Source organism: Leucoraja erinacea, chromosome 16, assembly GCF_028641065.1.
Source record: "Leucoraja erinacea ecotype New England chromosome 16, Leri_hhj_1, whole genome shotgun sequence".
Lineage (NCBI taxonomy): Eukaryota > Metazoa > Chordata > Chondrichthyes > Rajiformes > Rajidae > Leucoraja > Leucoraja erinaceus.
The window spans coordinates 25224110-25247334 of NC_073392.1; the positions used below are offsets into that span (position 1 = coordinate 25224110).

Below are 23225 nucleotides of genomic sequence, written 5' to 3' on the forward strand. Positions count from 1 at the left end.
GAAACATCACCTATTCTTTTTCTACAGGGAAGCTGCCTGACCCACTGCTTTACTCCAGCATTGTGTCTAGCTTCAGTATAAACCAGCGTCTGTAGTTCCTTCCTACTTATTTTGTGTGCTCCAAAGCACAAGCTCCTCAAGGTATGCCTACTTTGAAGAAATTCTCTGTCGTTAGCATATATTCCACAGCCAATAATGGGCCATTATGGACTCGACCCTTCCTGAGGTCATCTGTTGCCAGCCGCTTTCTTCTGGCCATCTCTATCTTTCAATCTGAAGAAGGGTTACGACTTGAAACATCACCTATTCCCTTTCTCCAGAGATATGGCCCGATGCGTAGTTACCACAGCATTTTGTGTCTATCTTCAGCATCAAGCATTGCCAGCTTAAATGGAAAGATTTGCACCACTCGTGTCAGCTATGATTGTTTCAAACAAAGTGTCCAAACACCTTCTTTTGATGCTTAAAACCGCCATCGCTGTATCCCTCACATCAACTCCGAGGATTAGTGGCCTGGAATATGTTCAGAAACCCCATATACAGCAGCTAAAGAACAAGGCAGGCATATTACCACTTACCTTCTTTCCGAAACCTATCCCATAACAAAGGATGAGCGCTATAGGCTTTCACAATACACTGAATGCTTTTAGAAACATTTGATGTCAGCCCTTGCTCAAACTGGGCTAAAGTTCCAAAGCTGGATGTGAGCTGAATGACGTTGTTAGAAGTGCAACCAAACATCCCACTGATCAGGATTTACAGCTGCAAGGAGCATATTGTATTGTATTGTATTGTATATCTTTATTGTCATTTCCTGAGTATTCGCATACCCAGAGGAAACAAAAAAACGTTGCTCAACCAGTGTCCATTCAGTGTGCATGAAAAATAAATAGAAATACACATATGATGTTGGCTCCAATTTTAACTGGCTTGTATCTTTTAACTAGCAGTATTGAGCAAGACACCCAGATTGTCACACAAGAGCCCATGAGAAAATGAATTAAATTTAGAAATGAACTGTGTTCCTACCTCGATATGTGCGTCTCCATAAAGTGTTTTAGCGTTTTCCTCAGATAGCCCACAACATCCATACTCCAAAGGTGTAAAGACAGTTGTGCATACATTAACATAGTCACACTGAAAATGAATAAGCAGAAATCATACACTACACGCCACAATTCAGTACATTTCTAGTTAAATAGTAAGAGCAATATATAAGTTACATGGATATGCAGGGAATCAAGGCATAGGGATCATGTGCAGGCATAGGAGATTACGTTAACCCGACATCATGTACAGCATGATCATAGTGGGCCGAAGGTCCTCTTCCTGTGCTTTACTATTCCATTGTCCAAGTTGCAATTTTGCCGATATCTACAATAATCTAACAAAATATTTAGAAATCCCACAAGGTAATGTTTGCCGCAGTTTGCTACAATTTGCTGGGGCCAAGTTTGAAGAAGGGTCCAGACCTGAAACATCATTTGTCCATTTCCGTACACAGCTATTGCTAGACCCTCCGAGTTCCTCCAGCACTTTTTTTTTTCCACTCAAGACTCCAGTATCTGCAGTCTCATGCCCTCAGCCTCCATGCTCCCTTTCATCTTAACTGCTTCACTGGAATATTTACTATACCATGTAACACCCCAAAAAAGTGAATCAAGAGTTGAGCTATGCATAGAAATGTTCCTTGCTCCCGCCGGCACAAGTAACAGAACATTGAAAGCGCACACCGCCAACTCAGGAACAGCTTCTTCCAATCTGTTATTAGGCTTCTGAACAGTCCTTTCATACGCTGGGGTATTGTCCGATGCACCTCCACCCCACTGAGGGCATTGGTCTCTGGAACTGGTGCGCTACAATGTTGAGAACTACATTCTGCACTCTATCTTCTCCTTTGCTCTACCTATTGTACTTGAGTTTGAACTGATTGCATCTGTGTGGATAGACAAAATGCTGGCATAACTCAGCGGGATAGCCAGCATCTCTGGAGAGAAGGAATGGGTGATGTTTCGGGTCGAGACCCTTCTTCAGACTGTGTAATACCACTAAGTGATACCACCATTGTACCATTTTGTGTGGTATAGCTGATGTGTTTGGATAGCATACAAAACAAAACTTTTCACGGTACCTCGGTAGATGTGACAGTAATAAACGTTAAGCAAATATTTAATAGTCTGGAAAAACTGCCAAACCAAAGTTCTGAGCAATGGATTATCAGTGTTTACTGATAATGCATATATATATTAACTATTTATATTTTGTTTGGACTTCACCCCATCGAGCTACTGTCCCCTCCCACAAACAGCGGTTCAAGGGCCATAACTCAATTCACTGGTGCCTCACCCAGACCAATGTCAGTCTGGTAATGTGCCAGATGAAAAGTTTAATTCGTTCCACTGCATTCACAGTCCAAAGTCGTGCACCTCCAGTATTAGTGGAATCTCCTTTGCCTCCCCACCCCTACACATCACCAGTGGTTCCTCTGCCATCACAGGCAGCATCTACCCCCATGCTCTTGAATTTCCTCACAAACCTCACCAATTCCCTTTCGCATAATGCCATTTAAAAAAAGTGTTCACTAAAAATTGATCATCAAAATGTTGATATTACAATATCTACTTCTGTGAAATGTTGTGGATTTTACAAAGTATCAACCATGTATCATTGGACAAGGAACTGTTCTTGACCCGCTTTTCCTTCTGTCCCAAGAGGAGTAAAAATTAAATTGATTGAAAGATACAGCGTGGAAATAGACCCTTTGGTCCACCAAGACCGATCACCCATTTACACCAGTTCTATGATATCCCACTTTTGCATCCACTCACTACATACTTGGGGCAATTTACAGATGCCACACATCTCTGGGAAGTGGGTGAAAGCAGAGCCACCGAAGGAAACAGTCACAGGGAGAACGTGCAAACTCCACATAGACAGCATCGAAGGTCAGAATCGAACCCAGATCTCTGGCACTGTGAGTCAGCAGCTCTACCAACTGTGCCACTGAGTTCCCCTAAAAGGCTTTCACCACCTCAGAAATTTATGGTTGAGGAAGCTATTCACCCGCTGCGCCGATGTCTCCTTTCTCTCAGAATCTCAGGCTGATTGAGCTCAGAGACGGGATGGTAAATGAGCATGGGGGCAGCAGTGTAAAGTACGCAGATTCTGCATTGACAGTACAGGAATATCACAAATCAAGCCAGCATCTTACCTTGAGTGAAGCACCCTTGTAGAGTCTGCGTGCCAGTAGCTTTCCAGCTTGAACAGCAACAGGGGTCAGTTCCAATTTGCCATCAATAACATCCCCAATACCATAAATGTATGGCACATTGGTCCTTTCTTCACTGTCCACCAAGATTTTCCCATTTCTGACAAAAATTAAAACTTAATGTAACCAAACTTTCAAAAATTAGATGTAACCAAAAGTATAAAAATACTATACTTAAAAATCCTCATTCCTCAATTCCAAAATTAAAGAGATTTTAAGATATAGAACTTTATTTAACAAGTTAACAAATTGCAATTATTTTTTCAAAATGTTTGCTATCATTTGCTAAAGTTATATGGCAAAGAATAATTACCCTGAATAAATTTGTCAGAAAGAAACACTGTTCAAAGAAAAGCTCAACAGAAAATCACATGCTCTCAGCAGGTTCTTCCACTGTATTTTTTACTGCAGTAGAATTATAGGCAGACATCCACATAACAAATAAAAAGATGGAACTTCCTGGTCAAAGGTCAGTATACAAAAACTCTTTTTATATTCACAAATTCTCCAAAAGTTTCCTTGAACCAAGAGCATTCAGTGGAAACATATTTACAACTTAATGATTTCTTATATTTCCATTCATGTACTTTCTCCACATTCTCCCCATCCTGCCCACACCCCCCCCCCCCCCCCCCCCCCCCTTACATCCCGCCTCCCCCAAGATACATTCATAGCAAGGCAATCAAGGAGCTAGTAACAAACTGGAAGTGAGTGGGTCAGGCAATATTTTGTGGGGGGGGGGGAATGGACAGGCAATGTTTTGGGTTGGGACCCTTCTTCAGAGTGGTGATGGGTCATGACCCAAAACATCAGTCAGTCCATTTCCCTCCACAGATGCTGCCTAAGCTTCTTCCGTGCTTTGTTTTTTGTTCAAAATTCCAACATCTGCAGTCTGAGCAATCAGGAGTTCAGGACATTGAGGAGTTCATAAGCCAACTCCTACACTATTTTTGATCTTAATATGATCGACGAATAAAAGATTTGGGGAACATGGGCATTATTGATAAGGCCAGCATTTAGTCCATCTCTAATTGCCCTTGAAGGTGTTGATCGACTTTTTCCATGAACCACTGCAGGAAGAATTTCTGAAATTAGGCTCAACAATAACAAAATAATAAAATGTATTTTTAAGCAGAATATTGTGTAACTGGAGAGAAAATATAGATAGAAACATAGAAAATAGGTGTAGGAGTAAGCCATTCGGCCCTTCAAGCCAGCACCGACTGTTCAATGTGATCATGGCTGCTCATCCAGAATCAGTACCCCGTTCCTGCTTTCTGCCCGTATCCCTTGATTCTGATAGCCCCAAGAGCTATATCTAACTCTCTTGAATACATTCAGTGAATTGGCTACCACTGCCTTCCAGGACAGAGAATTCCACAGATTAACAACCCTCTAGGTGAAAAAATGTTTCCTCATCTCAGTCTTAAATGACCTACCCCTTATTATTCTTAAACTGTGACCCCCTGATTATGGACTCCCCCAATATCAGGAAAGTTTTTCCTGCATCTAGCCTGTCTAATACCTTAATAATTGTATGTTTCAATAAGATCCCCTCTCATCCATCTACAATGCCCTCCATAATGTTTGAGACAAAGACCCATCATTTATTTAGCAAGGTGAGGGAGGGATTGGGGAGGGGAGGAGGAGAGGAGAAAGAAGAGGGAGGGTGAAGAGGTGCGTGAGAGTGCTGGGGATGATGGGAAATGAGCCGCACCTGCACAGTTGGGGCTATGGGCGAGTGGTGGAATATTGCCTGGGGGAACAGTTGCTTTGGGACCTCCCATGTGACAGGGACCCAACAGGTCCCACTTTGTCTAGTTTATATTAACACTTTGGATGTAAATATAGGTGAAGTGACCAGTATGTTTTGCAGATGACACTGAAAGTGATGGTATAGACACTAACGATGATTATTTATGGTTAAAAGGGGATCTGCATCAATGGGCTGATGGAGTATAATCCAGATAAGGAGTATTGTAATACAGAGACACCCAAGTGTGCAGATACGTAGTTCCATGAAGGAGGCAACACAGGTGAATAGGTGGTAAAGGAAGAGTCTGCTTGCCTTGGCAACTGGAATGATATGTTAGCATTCATAGCAAAAGGATTTGAGTATAGGAGGGAGGTTCTACTGCAGTTGTACAGGGTCTTGGTGAGACAACACCTGGAGTATTGCGTACAGTTTTGGTCTCCTAATCTGAGGAAAGACATTCTTGCCATAGAGGGAGTACAGAGAAGGTTCACCAGACTGATTCCAGGGAGGTCAGGACTTTCATATGAAGAAAGACTGGATAGACTTGGCTTGTACTCGCTAGAATTTAGAAGATTGAGGGGGGATCTTATAGAAACTTACAAAATTCTTAAGGGGTTGGACAGGCTAGGTGCAGGAAGATTGTTCCCGATGTTGGGGAAGTCCAGAACAAGGGGTCACAGTTTAAGGATAAGGGGGAAATCTTTTAGGACCGAGATGAGAAAAACATTTTTCACACAGAGAGTGGTGAACCTCTGGAATTCTCTGCCACAGAAGGTAGTTGAGGCCTGTTCATTGGCTATATTTAAGGGGGAGTTAGATGTGGCCCTTGTGGCTAAAGGAATCAGGGGGTATGGAGAGAAGGCAGGTACAGGATACTGAGTTGGATGATCAGCCATGATCATATTGAATGGCGGTGCAGGCTCGAAGGGCCGAATGGCCTACTCCTGCACCTATTTTCGATGTTTCTATGCCTTCACTGGTCTGGGTAATGTGTACAGGAATTGGAATATGTTACAGCTGTGTAAAGTGTTCATAAGGCCACATTTGGAATACTGTGCACAGTTCTAGTCCCCCTGCTGCCTGGGTGACTAGAACAGCATACAGTAAACTAGAATGGGTGTAGAAAAGATTTACAAGGATAATCAGATCTGGAGCAATTGAGCTGCAAGAAGAGGCTAGATAGCCTGTGTACTTTGTCCATGGAGTGTAGGATGCAGAGGGGTGACCGTATAAAGGTATATACAATCATGAGAGGCATAGAAAAGAGTGACACACAGTATTTTCCCCAGACTGAGGGGTCTAAAATTAGAGACCATAGGTTTAGTGGGAGAAGGGAAAAAGTGACCCAAGGGGCAACCCTTTCAGAAGGTGGCATGAGCATGGAACAAGCTGTCAGAGGAAGCAGGCACAAATAGAACATTTAAACTTCACTTAGACAGGTACAAAATTAGGAAAGGTTTGGAGGGATACAGGCCAGGCGCAGGCAACTGGCACAGAGCAAACTGTAACACATCTTGTACAAGGTCAACAAACATTCCAGTTGCCAGGTAGGCACTTGCAACTGAACAAATGAATCACATTTGTCACTTCAGTCCTCTAGCACCACTCCTTTACCCAACCTATCTACAATTTCTACTCCCAGAGCACCAATCTAGACTGAGTGATACCTACTTTAAGCAGTCAATCTTTCTCATACTCTCCCCCCTCAGCAATTTTCACTCTATATATCCTGACCATCTTCCCAAACACCACCTTTACATTGAAATAATGAATTCACTGCACTCTTCCGCCATAAAAACTGTTACCATGTACTCAATATATATTCACCATTGCCCATTGCTTTTATGTGGAATTCTCTTTTCTAGTCCACAATTACCTCAACCTCCCTCATAACTCACAGATGTATAGAAGTGTTAGGGTTCTCCGTCATATCACCTACTAGCCTATTTGCATTTGCTTTTTGCCCTCATTTTCTTTTCCATTTCTCCTGAGGTTTCTACAGTCATGGCACCTTTGATCCATGACATCAGACCCGTAACTTTGATTGATTGGGAAATTGATTGTAAGAATCAATCACTCATTCACACACTAGTTCCACGTTATCCCACTTTCTAATCCACTTCCTACACACAAGGGGACAATTTACAGAGAGCCAATTAACCTCGCAAACCCACATGTCTTTAGGATGTGGGAATAAATGGGAGCAATCAGAGGAAACCCAAGCGGTCACAGAGGGAACATGTAAACTCCACAGAGAGTACCGGAGGCCAGGATCGAACCCTGGTCTTTGGCACTGAGGCAGCGGTTCTACCAGCTGCCTCACCCCAAACTCATCTGTTTGTGAACTATGTTTAAGAAGGAACTGCAGATGCTGGAAAATCGAAGGTAGACAAAAATGCTGGAGAAACTCAGGGTGAGGCAGCATCTATGGAGCGAAGGAAATAGGCAATGTTTCGGGTCGAAACCCTTCTTCAGATTTGGCACATGTTGGGTGCCAGTATGTAGCATTAGAACAATATGATGTCATTAGGTTCAGGAATGACCTGTAACCACCATGTTAAATTAGTTCAGATGATACTACGAGGCAGACACAGACCTGCACAATTCTTGGCAGTTATCTCAAAACTAAGCGTTCTGCAGATTAAGCAACTTAAGCAGCAATAACTGGAACACCGCCAGGCTGTAAACCACCAGCAGCACACCTCGTCGGATTTGAAACAGCTGCAGGAGTAGCTTTAATTGTGCAGGAAAAAGCCACCTGGGCCCAAAGGAAGACATTGATCTCCATGTGCAAGTCCAACAAACAAACTTCACCCTTCCAGCTGGATGTATTTCCAGTACAAGTTGGATTGTGTTCAAGTTAAAAACTGCCAATTCATTCCCTCACAACACCTCTGCCAAAAGCACAGCAATATTATCAAGAAAAAATCCAAATATAGTGTGGAAGATTTTGGCATGAGGCATTCCAACTTAAGAGATCCATTACTAAGGGAGAATATCACAGTTTAACATTGCAGTGATAATGGAAATCCAGGGAAAATGGACAGGAAAAAAAGCATGAAAATAGATCAGAAATTATGATGGTTTAGTTAGACCCAGTGCTTTTTATGTGACAGTCTCTGCTATTATGCCACACCGGCACCTCTAAAAATGTTAGACGCCTTCAAGGTGTTTCCCAGCCAAAGGACACATATTTTTTAAATTGTGAATTTGGTACCTTTTTGTAGAAGAAATAAGCACTGTTAATACCCTACATCGTTGGAAATGCATCCGGTTTATCGATTCAAGCGTTTGTTTGCCCATTTTTTTTTAAAGAAGGGAATAATGAAAGAAAATCAGCACAATTAAATCTACAGGATCATGTTCAGAAGCCATAGAAATAGAATTAGGCCATTCAGCTCATTGAGTCTCCTCTGCCATTCAAGCAAGGCTCAGAGTCAGAGTCAGAGTCAATTTAATTGTCATTTGGACCCCTGGAGGTCCAAACGAAATGCCGTTTCTGCAGCCATACAATACACACAAATAGACCACAGACACAACATAATTACATTTAACATAAACATCCATCACATAACTGTGATGGAGGCCAAAAATTGCTCTCTCTCCCCCCCCCCCCCCATTCAGCTGGCATGGCGATTGTCCCGCAGCCATTGAAGCCACGCCGGGTGGTGCGAGGTCGCACACCGGGTCTTGATGTTAGAGCCCCCGGTGTGCGCTCGCAAAGTCCCGCGGCCGTTCCAGCCGCGCGGGGCAATGGTGTTAGGCCCCGCTCTCTCTCGACCCCCCACTCGGGCGGGAGAAACCCGTTGCAATACCCTTCCCGCCTCCGCAGAATCAAGAATCCAGCAGCAGCAGCAGGGATTGGCCATGCTTTGTTGCGGTCTCGGCCAGCTGGGACGGCCACGGTTTACATCTGGCTGCAACTTCTTCTTCCCGTTGTATCCTCGTTTGCTCAACGACGACCCATAGAAAAATAGTGCAGGCAGGAGAGATTCAAAAGTTTCCCCCCCCCCCCCCTCCCACCCCCAACATCCCCCCACAACACACCCCAACCTAAAATAACAAAAACTACATAAAAACAGACAAAAAATAATAAAAACGCGGACAGGCTACAGAGGCCGCTGCTGGCCAGAGCCGCGCCGCCTACTGGATCTATCTTTCTGTCCCAACCCCATTCTTTCTGCCTTCTCCCCATAACCCTTAATACCCTTACTAATCAAGAATCCAGGAGGGATTGGCCATGTTTGTTGCGGAGTGATGGGAGCCACAGTTTACATCTGGCTGCAACTTCAACTGTATACCTTGCTCAACGCATAGAAATAGCTGGATCAATATGACAAGACATCTCCTCGAACACTTTACAAGCAAACAATGGTGACGGTCGTTCTAACAAAGCACTGGAGGACAGAGCCCTTTTACTCCCTTCAAAAGTGAATTATTAATGCAGAAGAAATAATCAGAACATACTGGACACAAAAAGCTGGAGTAACTCAGCAGGATAGGCAGCATCTCCAGAGAGAAGGAATGGGTGACGTTTCGGTACAAGACCCTTCTTCAGACTGGTTAAGGATAAGGGAAATGAGAGATATAGATGATGATGTAGAGAGATGAAGAACAAAGAATAAAATATGTGCAAAAAAGTAACGATGATAAAGGAAACAGGCCACGTTACCGGCTGAGTTACTCCAGCTTTTTGTCTCTATCTTTGGTTTAAACCAGCATCTGCAGTTTCTCAATAAGTTTGGCAGGATTTTTAAGAGGAAACAAGTATTTAATATTGATAACCTTTCATCGGCTCAGACATTCCCTTTGTCTATCGACCCATTAGTGCAACATTCTTCAATACTGCAATCTAAGAGCCCCCTTTTAGAAAGAAGTCAGAATCACACAGTTGCCCCCAATCCTAGCCTGGGATCGCTCTGGAGGAAGAAACTGCAGATACTGGTTTACACTGAAGGTAGACACACCGTGCTGCAGTAACTCAGCAGGACATGCGGCATCTCTGGAGAGAAGGAATAGGTGACATTTCGGGTCGAGACCCTTCTCTAGAGATGTTGCCTGACCCGCTGAGTTACTGCAGCATTTTGTGTATATCCCCGTTGATGACTGATGCTTGGCTTTCGCCGGCACCAAGGGGGTTAACCGATAGCCACTGGATAAGGCGAGAGGTGCAGCTGACGGTCCCCAGCCCATCGGGGAACGAGTTCCTCGGGAGTTGGAGCAGAGTTGAGCTGCAGTTAGCGCTGGCTTTAAGCCAGCGTCCCGTAACCCCGGATATCTCCGGCAGTCCCCGGACAGGGATGGGAGACTCAGGAGGGGACGGGGACGGTAGTGAGATCACCTGCTCGCCCTTGTTCTACATTATCTAACCAGTAGCAATTCAACAGCGCTTGCACCCGGGTTCAATCCTGACTATGGATGAAACGCAGGTCTGTATACACGCAGCAGCTCAGATGTTTTTCGCGAATGACCTATGACCTGGGCACGTGCAGACAGAATACCAAACTCGCATATTCATGTTATCCAGCCCGATGGGGACTACAGTTGGTCTGTACAGGAAGCAACAACAAAGCAGTGAAGCTATGGGACATTTGGCAGAAAGCTGCAATCCATACGTTTCAAAACACGTACCAAGTACTGACAGCAACGTTTAATGACACAAACAATCAAATTATCTCTGGTGGCATTGATGACGGTATTTTACGGTTTGGGATCTCCGACTAAACAAGTTAATTTATACCATGCATGGTCATACAGACTCAGTGACTGGTTTGTTCTTGAGCGGGGTAAAAGAGAACACAATCAACCTCGCTGACCACATCAAGTAAGCCGTAGAGAAGATTCGGAGAACAATACCATGACAACACATTTCATTGTACCGTTGACCCGGTGTTAACCTACATATGACAAATAAAACTGAACTGAACTGAGGATGGTGGCCTTTCAGGATGTTTGGAGGCTGGTGGACAACAGTGGTGCACATGGTACTGACAATCGGGACAATCTTGTTGGCCATCATATTACGACGTTGTATGTGCGGTTTGGCATCACAACAGCGTGGACTTTACTGCAGTCTGTGGGCTGGATGTGACGGTAACCAGACATTTTCGAGGGGTGGAATGTTATGCGGGAATTTTGCACCAACAGTCTGTGACCCATAGCGCTGCGGCCAGTAGCACTATTTTAGAACCCATAGCGCTGCAGCCGACAGCACTCAGTTTAAACCTTTGCGTGCCAAACTGGCAGCGCTGTATGTTTTGCTTTACATGCCAGTTGGCGGACGATTGCGCTTTGTTCCCAATGTTGGGCGGTGTGGCCTCGCTAGGATGCCATTCGTTATAGTTTGAATTTCGGAGCAGCGTTATTGGCCAGGACTTACCGGCGGCTATTTCAACAGCTGATTTCTTACCTGAATAAAGGCAGATGCCAGTAGCCATAAATTAGTTTATGTACGAGAGGGATTCACCGACGGGCTGTGTCGTGATCAGCACCGCGGGCAGAGGAGAGAAAAAGAGAGAAAACGAGAGAGACAGAGGTTTGTTGCTGTAAAACAGACCCTGCACATACCAAGGCAAGTATTCTTTTTGTTCTCTCTCTTGCCAATAGATCTGATGTGTTCATGTACGAGAGGGGTTCACCGACGGGCTGAGTCGCGATCAGCGCCGCGGACTGAGGCAGAGAGACAGGTGTGCTGCTGTAAACGGGACCCAGCGCATATCAGGACAAGTATTGTTTTTGTTCTCTCTTGCCAATAAAACTGATTTATAACTAAACAGACAAGTCAGCCTTTTTATGATCTACTAATCAGATCCTTCAACCTGCTCCCTTGTAACAGTTGGTGAGACCATATTTAGAATATTGTGTTTATTTCTGGGCAGCATCATAGGAAAGATATTGTCAAGCTTGAAAGGGTTCAGAGAAGATTTGCGAGGATGTTACCAGGACTAGAGGGTCTGAGCTATCGGGGGAGGATGAGTAGGCTGGGTGTCTATTCCTTGGATTGCAGGATGATGAGGGGTGATCTTATAGTGTAGAGGAATAGATCGGGTAGATACACATAATCTCTTGCCCAGAATAGGGCAATCTAGGACCAGAGGACATAGGTACAAAGTGAAGGGGAAAAGTTTTAACAGGAATCTGAGGGGTAACATTTTCACACAAAGGGTGGTGGGTGTATGGAACAAGCTGCCAGAGGAGGTAGTTGAGGCTGGGACTATCCCAATGTTTAAGAAACAGTTGGACAGGTACATGGATAGGCCAAGTTTGGAGGGATATGGACCAAGCGCAGGCAGGTGGGATTAGTGTAGTTGGGACATGTTGGCCGGTGTGAGCAAGCTGGGCTGAAGGGCCTGTTTCCACACTGTATCATTCTAGGACCATATCATTATAGAATATCTTAGACGTTTGCCAGCTGGATGACTAATTCATTATTTGTCTTACTGTGGAATGTAACTTATCTGCTTACAAGTAACTGATATTTTTTTCTGTGTAAATATTACCCTGTACATGGGCATTGTTCCAATGATTTATAATAATACAATGCTGGCATAAATAATGAAACATTTGTATATCAATAGTTTAGTTACTCTTGTTCTACACTTAAAAACCTAAAATAATATTTTATCATTATCAAATGTACTAAAGTTGGAATCTGCAAATGTCCTCATATACTTTAATTCTCAAATCACTGCACAAAATTATGAGGGGTTAGACTTGCTTTTACTTGGTACAGTATATTCTGGAACTCGAAATGTAGTGTTGGTGAGCCTCTGCCTAACCCGAGAGGACTGTCAGGGTCCCTGGACAGAGTGGAGGTGTAGGGACCTATACACAAGAGTAGGTTTAGGGTGTGAGAAAGAAGTTTTAAATGGGATTTGAGGGCAATTTATTATAGTGGTTCCTATCTGGAATATGCTGCCAGAAAAGGAGGTGGAGAAATAATGGCGTTTAACTTTTTTTATCGTAGTCAAGTTATCTTGCCTGTGATAGAGGGTCTCCAGAATTGGATCAAGTGTTCCATGCAAAACAAAATGTAAATGGCAATGGACCATAGACATTCTATTCAGATCATTTTTAAAAATCAAACTAAGGTTTATTGTCATGTGTTCCAAGGGACTTTGCTTTTCCTGCTACATAATCAAATCAAATAATACTATACATCAACACAATCAAAAAAAACTCAACTATAATAGGTAGAAAAAAGTGAAGATACACAGTGCAGAATACAGTTCTCAGCATTACATCAATGCAGCAATAAAAGGCCAGAATTCTACTGGAATCCCGATGTTACAGACAGCAGGAATCATCCAGGATCACTTCTGGTAGTCATTATTCATAAAATACGCAAAACAGAAAGAATTGTGAGCAAAATATTCTTTGAGCAGAGTGGGTTGGAAGGGAAATTACCCTTGACACCTAATTTCATACTATATCTATTAAATGAGGACGAGGACAAACCAATTACTTTTATGAAATTTAAAAAATCTTACTTGTCATTGAGAGTAACACCAACTTTCTCAAGGCCAATGTGTTTGGTGCAAGCTTCACGACCCACTGCAATTATTACCTAAAGAAGAAAGTCACTCTTTGTTAATTATTAAAAGATCTCACATGGAAGCTAGACAAAAATGCTGTAGAAATTCAGCGTGTGAGTTAGCATCTATGGAGCGAAGGACTAGGCGACGTTTCGGGTCGAGACCCTTCTTCAGACTGATGTCGGGGGAAGGGGCGAGAAAAAGAAAGGAAGAGGCAGAGACAGAATCAGAATTAGATTTTATTCGCCAAGTATGTTTTGCAACATACAAGGAATTTCACCGTCCTGGTCAGTCATACATTTAAAAGCAACAGACTCAAAAACACATTTTAACATGAACATCCACCAGTGACGCCTACACATTCCTCACTGTGATGGAAGGCGAAATAAAGTTCAAGTCTATTCTTTTGTTCTTCCTCGGTCGGGGGCCTCGAGCCCTCCGTTGACGGGACGATCTTGACACCCGTAGCCGGCGGCGTTCGGGCCCTCCGTGTCGAGGCGTTCAGCTCCCGCATCGGGGAGATGTCAGCTCCCCCGCGCTGGACGATCGAACCTCGCATCGGGGCTGGACGAACCTTCTGCGTCGTTGGAGCTTCCGACTAGCCTCTCCCGAGACTGCGAGCCCTTGATGGCAAGTCCGCAGGCCGCGGTGGGAGCAATCCCAGGAAAGGGATCCGCTCCAATGTTAAGTCCGCGCCCCACAGTGGGGCTCACGACTGTCCGAGGCGGCTCCCAGCTCCAGCGATGGTAGGCCGCAAAACCCGGAGAGTGTGATCCGAAAATTGATCACATCTCCGGGAGGGTAAGAACTTGAAAAAAAAGTTTCCCCCGATCCCCCCCCCCCCCCACACACAAAACAAACCAAAGAACATAAAAACAAACTTTAAACAGACGCTAAAAATAACAAAAAAGTGAAAAAACTAACAGACTGCCGGCAGGGCTGGCCATCTCCCCGGCGCCCCTGGTGTGGGAGAGCTGGGAAGGGGAGGGGAAGGAGGGAGAAAGCAAGGACTACCTGAAATTGGAGGTCAATGGTCATACCACTGGGGTGTAAACTACCCAAGCAAAATATGAGGTGCTGCTCTTCCAATTTGTGGTGGGACTCACTCTGGACATGGAGGAGGGCCAGGACAGAAAGGCCGGATTCGGAATGGGAGGGGGAGTTGAAGTGCTGAGCCACCGGGAGATCAGGTTGGTTAATGCGAACTGAGCGGAGGTGTTGGGCGAAGCGATCGCCAAGCCTGTGCTTGGTGTCACCGATGTAGAGCAGTTGACACCTGGAACAGCGGATGCAAAGATGAGGTGGGGGGAGATGCAGGTAAACTTCTACCTCACCTGGAAAGACTGCTTGGATGGAGTCGAGGGAGGAGGTGGTAAAGGGACAAGTGTAGCATTTCCTGCGGTTGCAAAGGAAAGTACCAGGGGAGGGGGTGGTTTGGGTGGGAAGGGACGAACTGATCAGGGAGAATTGGTGAAGCTGGGAGGCCACAGCAATATCCAGGAGCATCTCAATATTAAAAGGTGGTGTTGGAAGCACTGAAATGTATAAAAGTGGACAAATCCCCAAGATCTGACCAGGTGCACTCAAGGATGCAAGGGAAAAGAGGAAATTGCTGAAGCCTTGACGGAGATCTTTGTATTGATCTCAGCCGTAGGCCAAGTACCAGAAGACTGCGCATAGCTAATATTGGGACTTTATTTAAGAAGGCAACAGGGATAAGCCAAGGAACTACAAGGAACTAGTAAACCCCACTTCAGTGGGAGAAAGTTAATGAAGAGATTCCGAGGGACTAGATTTGTTTGCATTTTGAAAGGCATGGATTGAATAGGGATATACAGGTTGACTTTGAGAATAAGAAATTAAGTCTCAAAGCTGATCCAGTTTTTTTTGTTTTTTTTATAAAAGATCTGACCAAGATGATTGACGACGGCAAGGTGATAAATATAGATTTGAACAAGATTCCGCATGGCAGGCTGGCCCAAAAGGTTAGAAGACATGGAATAGCAACAATTTAGACAAGGGAATTAAATGTAAAGTTTGCAGATGATATAAAGCTGGGTGGCAATGTGAGCTGCGAGGAGGATGCTACGAGGCTGCATGGTGACTTGGGTGAGTGGGCAGATGCATGACAGATGTAGTATAATGTGAGGTTATCTACTTTGGTGGCAAGAACAAGGCAGACGATTATTATCGGAATAGTGTCAGATTAGGAAAAGGGGAGGTGCAACGAGACCTGGGTGTCCTTGTACATTAGTCACTGAAAGTAAGCATGCAGGTACAGCAGGCAGTGAAGAAAGCTAATGGCAGGTTAGCCTTCGTTTCGAGAGGATTTTAGTTTAGGAGCAAGGAGGTACAGGGCTTAGGGTGAGACTGCACCTGGAGTATTGTGTGCAATTTTGTTCTCCTTATTTGATGAAGGACATTATTGCTATTGAGGTAGGTTCAACAGGTTAATTCCCCGGATGGCAGGACTGACATATGATGAAAGAATGGGCCAACAGAGCTTGTAGTCTCTGGAATTTAGGATGAGAGGGAATCTTATAGAAACATAAAATTCTTAAAGGATTAGACAGGCTAGATGCAGGAAAAATGTTCACGATATTGGGGGAGTCCAGAACCAGGGGTCACAGTTTACGAATAAGGGATAGGCCATTGAGGAATGAGATGAGGAAAAACTTTTTTTCCTTGAGAGTTGTGAATCTGTGGAATTCACTGCCACAGAAGGCAATGAAGGCCAATTCACTGGATGTTTTCAAGAGAGTTAGATTTAGCTCCTTGGGCTAAAGGAATCAAGGGATATGGAGAAAAAGCAGGAACGAGATACTGATTTTGCATGATCAGCCATGATCATATTGAATGGCGGTACTGGCCTGAAGGACAGAATGGCCTACTCCTGCACCTATTTTTTTTACGTTTCTATGTAATCCTGGATTCTAAGTAATCCTGGATGAGTTAGCAAATTGGATATGAAATTGGCTTGGCAGTAGGAGTTTCCACATATTCTTTCCAGAGTAGATGGAGTGAGTTGTGAGGTAGTGGTTGTGAGGTGGTGGTGGAGGTAGGAACAGGAATATTTACAAGACATGTTGACAGGTTCTTGAATAAGCAGGGAATAGAAGGGGATGTGGAATTAATGCAGGCAAACGGGATTTGTACAGACAAGCACAATGATCAGCATTAACTCAGTGGGTCAAAAGACCTGCTTCTATATGCAGTATAGAAGGTGGAAGGGGAGGGGAAGGAGGGAGAAAGCAAGGACTACCTGAAATTGGAGAAGTCAATGCTCATACTGCTGGGGTGTAAACTACCCAAGCATTTAAATGCTGGAGAAACTCAGCGGGTGTTATTCACAAATTAAAAGCTCAATGAGTAAATAAGAACAATCTTTAAAACAATTTCTGCACAGCAAGATAGTCTCAGTTTCATTCTTTCCCCATTTTATACAATTGAACAGTTGCAGACTACTTGCACATTATTAAAAAATGTCACAGCACACAAGCAGTGGCAGTACAATCCCACTTTGCATTATTGAAGAAAATCAGAAAACATGAGGAATTCCTGAGCTGCCATCATCTCTCTCTCTCTCTCTCTCCGTTTCATTAATCCCAAACAGAGAACATAACATACACAACTGGACTCCTTAACTGTGGCAGGTAAAATTAGCTCCCTTGAAAGCTGTAGATAGGGTGTCTTAAACCCATTTCCCCAATATGGCTACACAGCAGGCTGACTGTCATCTCAAAACATGAATGGCTAGGTGTTTGGAGCTCTCCAGAGGTGGAAAAGTACCTAACAATCTGCATTTATATAAAATTCAATTCTTCAAGGGTAAGATTAAATATTAGTGTGTGATTCAATATCCATAATTCAAGAACTATTTTTTAATTGTGCAGCACCATACTCACAGTATTGTACTCTCCAGTAATAACCTCTCTACTAGATGTGGACTTTGCAGTTACTTTGATTCTTCCAGGGGTTCCAGCTTCCAGCTCTTCAATCTGAAAAGACAATTGTGCAGCGAATTGAGGTTTGAGGAAGCTTTACGTAAATGTCAAAATGGCATGAGTAATGCTAGATAGAAAAAAATCCAAAAAATGCAGAGGCTAAAAATATAAACAGTAAATGCTGGGGAAAAAAAAAAAAAAAAAAATCAGGTTAAGTAGCAACTGTGAAACATAGAAACATAGAAATTAGGTGCAGGAGTAGGCCATTCGGCCCTTCGAGCCTGCACCGCCATTCAATATGATCATGGCTGATCATCAACTCAGTATCCCATACATGCCTTCTCTCCATACCCCCTGATCCCCTTGGCCACAAGGGCCACATCTAACTCCCTCTTAAATATAGCCAATGAACTGGCCTCAACTACCCTCTGTGGCAGAGAGTTCCAGAGATTCACCACTCTGTGTGAAAAAAGTTCTCCTCATCTCGGTTTTAAAGGATTTCCCCCTTATCCTTAAGCTGTGACCCCTTGTCCTGGACTTCCCCAACATCGGGAAAAATCTTCCTGCATCTAGCCTGTCCAACCCCTTAAGAATTTTGTAAGTTTCTATAATAAGATCCCCTCTCAATCTCCTAAATTCTAGAGAGTATAAACCAAGTCTATCCAGTCTTTCTTCATAAGACAGTCCTGACATCCCAGGAATCAGTCTGGTGAACCTTCTCTGCACTCCCTCTATGGCAATAATGTCCTTCCTCAGATTTGCAGACCAAAACTGCACGCAAATATTAACCGACCCTTCCCACAGATACTGCTTGGCCTGGCGAATGGTCCCAGGAACATGTAAACAGGTTGGTTAGCAAGTAAGCAACGATACAAAAACTGGTGGAATTGCTGACAATGAAGGCAGCTGTCAAAGGACACAGCAGGATTTACAACAGTTATGCAGTGCATCCAGAAAGTATTCAGATCCCTTCACTTTTTGCACATTGTTACGTCAGCCTTATTTTTAAATGGATTAAATGATTTTTATTTTATCATCAATCTACACACAATACCTCAGAATGAAGAAATGAAAACAGCCATTTAGAAATTTTTACAAATTAAAAATAAATAACTGAAATATCACATTTACACAAGTATTCAGACCATTTATTATGACACTCAAAATTGGGCTTGGGTTCATCCTGTTTCCAATGATTATCCTTGAGATGTTTCTACAACTTGATTGGAGTCCACCAGTGGTAAATTAAATTGATTGGACATGATTTGGAAAGGCACACACCTGTCTATATAAGGTCCCACAGTTGACAGTGCATGTCAGAGCAAAAACCAAGCCATGAAGACCGTAGACCTCCGAGACAGGATTGTGTCAAGACACAGATCTGGGGAAGGGTATAAAACAATCTCTCTGCAGCATTGCAGGTCCCAAAGAGCACAGCAGCCTCCGTTATTCTTAAATGGAAGAGCTTTGGAACCACCAGGACTCTTCATAGAGCTCGGCCAAACTGAGCAATCGGGGAGAAGGGCCTTGGTCAGGGAGGTGACCAAGAACCTGATGGTCACTCTGACAGAAATCCGATGTTCCTCTGTGGAGCTGGGAGAACCTTCCAGAAGGTCAACAATATTTGCAGCTGTTCACCAATCAGGCCTTTATGGTACAGTAGCCAGGCGGAAGCCACTGCTCAGTAAAAGGCACATGACAGCCCACTTGGAGCTTACCAAAGGGCACCTAAAGGACTTTCAGACCATGAGAAACAAGATTCTCTGGTCTGATGAAACCAAGGTTGAACTCTTTGGCCTGAATGTCAAGTGTCACGTCTGGAGGAAACCAAGCACCACTCATCACCTGGTGTGGAGAGGCTGATTAATTCATATTGGTTAGTTTTATTCAGTAGTTAAACTGAAGGAATAAAAGTAGGATCAAGCTGGCAAGAGGGAAACTAGAGGGATCCATCAGAGTTCAACAGCCAAATTATTCAGGGAAGGCAGCCTATATATGAATAGTTTGAATGGAAACAATGGAAATTGATCTCCCACTCTCTTCCATACAGACTAGGAGCAGCGTGGTTCACTTGGCTCCTCAAGCCTGTTCCATTTAATGTGATCCTTGGCAAACAACACAAACGTTGCTGTCTGTTTTCCCCTCTTGTTTAAAGAAAGCAAGAAAATCAAGGATGTACACAATTCAGATTTGAACCTTATCAGGAAAAGCAAGCTGTTAAAACTCAATTGGCTAAGCAACAAGTGTGGAGAGGCTGATTATTCACCAGATCATTCTGCTGACCTGAAACATTATTCTCCTCACAAACTCCAACTTAAGTATTTCAATTTTTTTTATTTCTAGATCGATAGGATTAAGAGCAACATTTAAATTCGTATTTCTGATGCTGTAAATATTAAGATCTTAATATTGCAATCTTTTTGTAGTAGTCCTCCTTCCTGCAACTTTACTCATCTCAAAAGTCAAATATTGTAAGACAATTGTAACAAATATCTCCTGCATTACCTTCGTTGGCACATATTTCTTCAGGAATTTCACCCCGTGACTTTCCATAAAAGTTCCAACTTTCCCTGCCATTTCCTGGTCAAATCCTCGCAGAAAAATTGAGCGCACCATAACAGTCGCTTGCAATCCCAGGCCAGCAAGGAAGCCCGCACATTCCAGTGCAACGTAGGAAGCACCTATAACCAGAGTGTTCCCTGGGCAATAAGGCAGTGAAAATAGATCATCACTGTGGAAACAAAGCAAGAAGCACAAAATGAGAATCAACAGGAATAGTTTAGTTTTAGTTTTAATTTTAAAGCTACGGCAAGGAAACAGGTCCTTCCACCCAAGTCCACGCCAACCTCGCCCATTTAAAAGATGAGGTAAAGGGTTTTCTCTTCCAAGGGTCCTTGGAGTGTCCCTCCAAGGAAGCAGATTCCTTCAATATCTTTTTAAGTGCAGACAGGTACTTGATAGGCAGGTAGATACTAATGTGCTATCGAGGTTACCATGATCTTAAAGTGGAGTAAGCTTGATGGCAAGATTTACACTCCACTTAAACTTCCTATCTTTGGCCAGAATATTTTTAATTCCTTCTCACTCATCCATTGAACACCCGCTCACATTAGTTCTATGTTATCCCACTTTCTCATCCACTCCCTACACACTAGGGGCAATTTTACAGAAACCGATTAACCTACAAATCCACAAGTCTTTGGGATGTAGGAGAAACCAGAGCACCCAGAGGAAACCCACACAGTCACAGGGAGAACAGGCAAACAGACAGTACCCAAAGTCAGGATGGAACCTAGATCTCTGGTGCTGTGAAGAAGCTGGTCTGCCACCTGCACTACCCTACGCCACTGTGACACCCTCTGTTTCCTGGTTAAGGAGATTTTCAAGGGAATTAAAGAGGAAAATACATAAATTAAAACCAGTCTGCATAATACAACATCCAGAAAAAAGTGCCCTCCATAATGTTTGGGACAAAGACCCATCATTTATTTATTTGCCTCTGTACTCCACAATTTGAGATATATAATAGAGAAGAGAAAAAAAATCACATGTGGTTAAAGTGCACATTGTCAGATTTTATTAAAGGGTATTTGTATACATTTTGGTTTCACCATGTAGAAATTACAGCTGTGTATGTACATAGCGTCTCCCCCCCCCCATTTCAGGGCACCATAATGTCTTTGGAAAATTTTATTGCTGAGGACCAAAGTAGTGCCAATGAAAGTCAAAGAAGCTATTATGAGACTGAGAAACAAGAATAAAACTGTTAGAGACATCAGCCAAACCTCAGCCTTACCGAAATCAACTGTTTGAAACATCATTAAGAAGGGAGCACTGGTGAGCTTACTAACGGGACAGGCAGGCCAAGTAAGACCTCCACAGCCGATGACAGAAGAATTGTCTCTATAATAAAGAAAAATCCCTACACACCTGTCCGACAGATCAGAAACACTCTTCATGAGTCAGGTGTCCATGTTGTCAATGACCACTGTCCGCAGAAGACTTCATGAACAGAAATACAGAGGCTACACTGCAAGATGCAAACCACTGGTTAGCCGCAAAAATAGATGGCCAGGTTATAGTTTGGCAAGAAGTACTTAAAACAGCAACCACAGTTGTGGAAAAAAGGTCGTGTGGATAGATGACGCAGATTAACTTATAATATACCACCAATCGGAACAAAACAGAACAGAACAAGCACAGGAGACTGGTGAGTAAGGTGGCGACAAATCATAGTGCTGTCGTGTACCGTTTTGCGCAATTGTAAAAACAATGCAAACCGGAAAATAACAAGATGAGAGTTTTAGTTATGTATGTATGTATAGATAGGTAACAAACAACAGTGGAGCCACCATTGAATCCTGGAATCCTTGTCAGATTTTATTAAAGGGTATTTTATACAAAAATAGGATGGCCAGGTTACAGTTTGCCAAGAAGTATGGAGGAGAGAAGGAACTGCCCAAGATCCAAAGCATACCACCTCATCTGTGAAACACGGTAGTGGGGGTGTTATGGCCTGGGCATGTATGGGTGCTGAAGGTACTGGCTCACTTATTTTCATTGACGATACAACTGCTGATGGGAGTAGCATAATGAATTCTGAAGTTTATAGACACATCCTATCTGCTTAAGTTAAAACAAACGTCTCAAAACCCATTGACCAGCGGTTCATTCTACAGCAAGACAATGATCCCAAACATACTGCTAAAGCAACAAAGGAGTTTTTCAAAGCTAAAAAAATGGTCAATTCTTGAGTGGCCAAGTCAATCGTCGATCTGAACCCAATTGAGCATGCTTTCTATATGCTGAAGGACTAGCCCCCAAAACAAGCATAAGCTAAAGATGGCTGCAATATAGGCCTGGCAGAGCATCACCAGAGAAGACACCCAGCAACTAGTGATGGACATGAATCGCAGATATTCAAGCAGTCATTGCATGCAAAAGATATGCAACAAAATACTAAACATGACCACTTTCATTTACTTGACATTGCTACATCCCAAACTTTATGGTGCCCTGAAATGGGGGACTATGTTTAAACACTGCTGTAGTTTCTACATGGTGAAATCAAAATATATAAAATTAAAATCTGTTTAAAAATGTATTAAAATCTGACAATATGCACTTTAACCATATGTGATTTTTTTTCTGTTACAAATCTCAAATTGTGGAGTACAGAAGCAAATAAATAAATGAAGGGTCTTTGTCCCAAACATTATGGAGGCCACTATAGCAACCAGATATTACATAGGGTTAGGAGGGCACTATTAGTTTACTCAACACTAACTATTAGTAACAATTTTTTATCGACCTGGAATTTGAAACTTTATGAATCTATAACAAAGAAATCAGTGTTGCTTTCAAAGACCCAAGGAACATATGCACTCACAATCATAGCCACACCAAAGAAAGATTATATTCAGGAAGCACACCTGGTTATACAGTACTCTTTATCCCCTGGTATATTTAAATAACGAGGTCTTTCGCCTGTTGCGATTATAAATTTATCTGCTGTATGGAAGCTCGCAGTTCCCTTCCTGTTGGTAGCCTGGAGGCAGTTGGAGAAAGAGGAGAAAAGTGACTGTTCACATACAACGATGTTTTACAGTGGAGGGGAAAATAAAATCACATGACACTTCAATCAGTATAAACATGAGGTCAAATGAACAGTGGATGTAATCAAGCAGACTCTCTTCTCCCCCACACCATCACCCCCACCACCC

The 23225-nt window shown here is 43.2% G+C and overlaps 1 protein-coding gene across 1 annotated transcript in view; it reads right to left on the reverse strand.

Moving 5' to 3' along the window:
* Positions 1–23225, reverse strand: part of LOC129704665 (thioredoxin reductase 1, cytoplasmic-like) — a 44077-nt gene that overhangs the window by 5734 nt on the left and 15118 nt on the right. The window contains exons 9-14 of the mRNA XM_055647950.1: positions 22935–23050; positions 20008–20233; positions 17464–17556; positions 13514–13590; positions 3212–3368; positions 1030–1137 (exon numbers count right to left, since the gene is read on the reverse strand). Of these exons, the coding sequence (XP_055503925.1) occupies positions 1030–1137; positions 3212–3368; positions 13514–13590; positions 17464–17556; positions 20008–20233; positions 22935–23050 (777 nt within the window). The remainder of the gene's footprint in view (positions 1–1029; positions 1138–3211; positions 3369–13513; positions 13591–17463; positions 17557–20007; positions 20234–22934; positions 23051–23225) is intronic.